Source organism: Phragmites australis, chromosome 5 (genome assembly GCF_958298935.1).
Source record: "Phragmites australis chromosome 5, lpPhrAust1.1, whole genome shotgun sequence".
Classification (NCBI taxonomy): domain Eukaryota; kingdom Viridiplantae; phylum Streptophyta; class Magnoliopsida; order Poales; family Poaceae; genus Phragmites; species Phragmites australis.
In genome coordinates, this window is record NC_084925.1 from 13118101 (window position 1) to 13122461 (window position 4361).

At 53.2% G+C, this 4361-nt stretch overlaps 1 protein-coding gene across 2 annotated transcripts; it reads left to right on the forward strand.

The window, feature by feature from the left end:
• The first annotated feature begins 1077 nt into the window (after nucleotides 1–1077).
• Nucleotides 1078–3736, forward strand: LOC133917471 (pectinesterase-like). 2 transcript variants are annotated; one of them, XM_062361368.1, is made up of 2 exons: nucleotides 1078–2018; nucleotides 2774–3736. In XM_062361368.1, exons 1-2 carry the CDS (start codon nucleotides 1118–1120, stop codon nucleotides 3523–3525), a joined length of 1653 nt encoding a protein of 550 aa, XP_062217352.1. In that variant the 5' UTR covers nucleotides 1078–1117; the 3' UTR covers nucleotides 3526–3736. The 2 variants fall into 2 exon arrangements, with proteins under 2 accessions (XP_062217352.1, XP_062217353.1); XM_062361369.1 differs by having other exon boundaries at nucleotides 2659–3449.
• Nucleotides 3737–4361: the final 625 nt, after the last annotated feature.

Below are 4361 nucleotides of genomic sequence, written 5' to 3' on the forward strand. Positions count from 1 at the left end.
TGCAAAAAAGCAAAAGAATAAAAAATGCATTAGTATTTAGAAAATAATTTTATCCTTACACTAATGGATAATCAAACAGTATAGAATATATTACATTATGATGACAGAAGCAGCTAAAGATCCTGATGAGAAATGGTGGCCATGGATATTCAGAAAAGAATAAAAGCAAAAGAGTATTAAGAAAAGAATAAAAAAGGCATTGACCAAAAAGCAAAAGAATTTGATATTCAGAAAAGTATTTGTTCAACCAGGCGATTTATAGCGAAAGACATGTTCAATTCCATGCAGTGCCTTAAGACCTAAGTTAGACAACAAAAGAGAAGCCATCTCAGTAAGTTTTAACTTCTTCTGATTGCCTTCTGTATTACGTTCATGTTCGACAGCTTGTTTCTGCACCATTCGATGAGGTGTGCATATGTGACTTTTGCGCACACTTTAGCCTCTTGTCTTGCTACACCTATATATCCAGCGGTGGATCTTTCGAGGAGGAGTGGCTCAAAACCCGCTAGCCAATTGAACACAATGAAAAATAAAAACTGGAGGATAAAGATGAGAAAGATGAAGAAAAGGAGAAAGGAGGGGAACGAGGATGAAGAAGTAAAGAGTCTCATCACATTAGCTCTAGTCTACCACTGTACATATGGTTCTGGTCCGGTGGCCGCTAGAGAATTTTTTACAGGGCTTCGACTTGGAGAATGGTCAAGGTAAATAACCACCTCAAAGAGTACTGAAGATTCATTGCGTACAGCTGCAGAAGCTGTTTTTTATTCCAATTTCCACGTCACCAAACCTGCACAAGAAGAAAAATCCCAACAGCTGGAGCAAGAAACGAGATCAACCGCCCACCAGAGTAGCTGCGCGCCACACAGGACAGCCACAATCCCGTTGATCGGCGAGCCCAACTCCAATGCCTGAACTGGAAAAACCATCGGCAGCTCGCGCGCCAACGCGCTTTCCGCGAGGGGCAAGCTCCAGCTCAACCCAAGCTCATTCACTGTCACCACCCACACCACCCCTCCGTCGCGTATCCTATAAACGGACGCATCGCTCCAAACGGATTCACACTCTTCCTAGACTCCTCACTTCGCAACATTCCAGTCTCGATCAGGGACGTGCCATGGACCACCTCCTCGCTCGTCGCCTCCTCGTCGCTGTCCTGATCCCCTGCTGTCTCCTGCTTCTCTTCGCGTTCCCGGCCGCGTCGGCGGTGAAGGAGGCATCGCGCCACGAGCGGCTGCGCCTCGCCCTCGACGCCACCGCCCAGCGCCTGGGCCAGGCGCTCGCGGCGCTGAACGCCGTCGACGTCGCGCCGATCTCCTCGGTGGCCCCTTTCTCCGCGTACTCCTCCTCGCCGGCGCTCGCCGCCGCGGCGCGCGTGGACTGCGCGGAGCTGCTCGAGGAGTCCCTCCAACTCCTGGCCGCCGCCGGGAGAAACGGTGCCGCGTCCGACGACGTGGTGACGTGGCTCTCCGCCGCTCTCACCAACCATGACACCTGCGCCGACAGCCTCGTGGAGGCCGGCGTCTCGGACAACGCGCCCCACCTCGCCACGGCCCGCGCCATGGTCCGGGACTGCCTCGCAATGTACGTGTCCGTTGCAGCGGAGACCGCAACCGCCACAACCACGCAAGGCGTCGCCGGCAACCCGGACGCCAAGAACGGCTGCAGCTGCAACGTGCCGAAACATGACGTGCGCGGCTTCCCGCGGTGGCTGCTGAAGAGGGACCGGAGGCTGCTGCTTGCCCCCGCGGCGTCGCTAGCGCACAGTGCCGACATTGTAGTGGCCAAGGACGGCACGGGGACACACTCCGCGATATCGGACGCGGTGAAGGCTGCGCCGGAGTGCAGCGAGCGCCGGACAGTGATATACGTGAAGGCTGGGCGGTACGACGAGAACGTGAAGGTGGGAATGAAGAAGACGAACCTGGTGTTCGTTGGCGACGGCAAGGGGGTCACCGTGGTGGCCGGCAGCCGCAGCGTCGCCGACAACTACACCACCTTCCAAACTGCCACATTCGGTACGTGCCGCCACGCTTTTTTCTCCATAAGGCATTCACCGGTCACGTGCCATCTCTGCACTGCAGCCTCCTGTCATTTTTTTGTTTCAGTTTTTCAGTTTCTGCAAAATTGTTTTTTAAGTATCATTTTCCACTTTCATATAAAATATTTTTTAGAAAATAAAAATGGTAAATTAGTAGTTGCTCTATCAACCATGAATCATGTTTAATATAGGCTGTCACACCCAAGTATGTTTTATGAACATCAAGAATGAAGTCGATCAATCATAATAATGTGTATACCTTTCTTTTCTACGGTTTCTGAAAGGATTCCATGTGCCTCATAGTAATGCCAGTAGTACTAATTTGTGCTGACTAGTTTGATGAGGTTAGAATAGTTGGTGGGTTTCCTGAAGAGAACTGCAATAGGTACGACCTGGCCAACCGATTGCTCCGACTAGTGTACTTTAGCACGCGTACTGTAGTAACAAGTAGTTGGAATTCAGTCTGACGGCCGGTCGTATACATAGCATTTTCGTTTCCTGAAATGGATTTTAGGAAAAAGAGGTGGCAGTAATATTCCATACTTTGTTTGTCAATGGGGCCACGGTAAAGTTGGTGTGGGGGATTTAACTGTGCGCCATACCGCTACCCGCATTAGTGGGGTGCTGGGCACTTGGCTGTTGCAGGACGCGACGATGTCACGTCGCGCTCACTCTGCAACGCATTGCGTTGTGTCTGCAAGTCACGCCGACCCCATTTGTCTTACGTTGCAGCCGCATCGGGGACCGGGTTCATGATGCGCGACATGACGGTGGAGAACTGGGCGGGGCCTGCGAAGCACCAGGCGGTGGCGCTGCGCGTGAGCGCCGACCGCGCCGTCGTCCACCGCTGCAACATCATCGGCTACCAGGACACGCTGTACGCGCACTCCAACCGCCAGTTCTACCGCGACTGCGACGTCTACGGCACCGTCGATTTCGTCTTCGGCAACGCCGCCGCCGTGCTCCAGCGATGCAACCTCTGGGCGCGCGCGCCGCTGCCCGGGCAGAAGAACACCGTCACGGCGCAGAACCGACGCGAGCCGTGCCAGGACACCGGACTTGTCCTCCACGCCTGCCGCGTCGTGGCCGCGCCAGACCTCGCGGTAACGGCGCCAGCGCCCGCCGCGCTTACAGCCACGGCACCCGCCCCAGACCACGTGCCGCTCCTCGCGCCGACGTACCTGGGCCGGCCGTGGAAGCCATATTCCAGGGTGGTGGTGATGATGTCCTACATCGGCGCGCACGTCCCGCCGCAGGGGTGGCTCGAGTGGAACGCTAGCACGTACGCGCTGGACACGCTCTACTACGGCGAGTATATGAACTACGGACCCGGCGCGGGGGTGGCAGGGCGCGTGCCGTGGCCAGGCCATCGCGTCATCAACGATACTGTGGAGGCGGAGATGTTCACGGTGGCACGTTTCATCGCCGGCGCGTCCTGGCTGCCGGCCACCGGGGTCTCATTCCTTGCCGGACTCTCGCTCTAGTTGACAACACCTGGCAGGCTAACGAACAAGTGGATGTGGAGTTGTGCATTGTAGTTACCGGCCGTAGTAGGCACTAGGCAATATTAAAACTCATTTTGTATTGAGGCGTTTGGCGGCAACAAATTTGCAGCAGTACGAAATTATCGTTCAAGTCCATGCGGGTAAATTGCGAAGCAAAACGAAATTACCGTTGCATGTCAGGCTTGTCATCCAGTTGGCAATTTACTACAGAGATACTTTGGCTTACTATCCGATAACGGCGCACTATGCACTGAGTACAAGCTAACAAAATAATTTTTTTTACCATATTATCCTGAAAACCGTATCAGTAGTATGTCATAGATCGTTACCACTTAACGTGCGGTGCAGCGGAACAAGAGTTGGAGCTATTCAATATGATACGCGTTGATGCAGATGAAGCAACTCTTCGACTAGCTCTAGACTGGTATGTCTCACCTTTGACCGGCTCTGAGCAGGTACATCACGTCCTTGACTGGCTTCGAGTGGTTTTGTTGCGATCCATGATGACAGAGCAAGACCAGCGTCGTGATCAAAGAACACGATATGCGATCTTCATGGCGAGGAGATCAGCGCTGCAATAGCAACAGCGTCTCTACGGTATCCACACATACATGGATGTAATGCCATACATCAGTGTGCTAGCACCGCGTGTCCGACTAGGGTTTCATAGAGAGCTCGGGAAAGAGATGGCAGCTAGGGCCTTGGTGGTTGAATCAACTCTTGCGTTTACGGTTCCTGCCTCATCTTATATAGAGTACGCCAATAGATATGTAATCACATTAAAGTCCATCATGACTCTAAACCCTAATAGACAT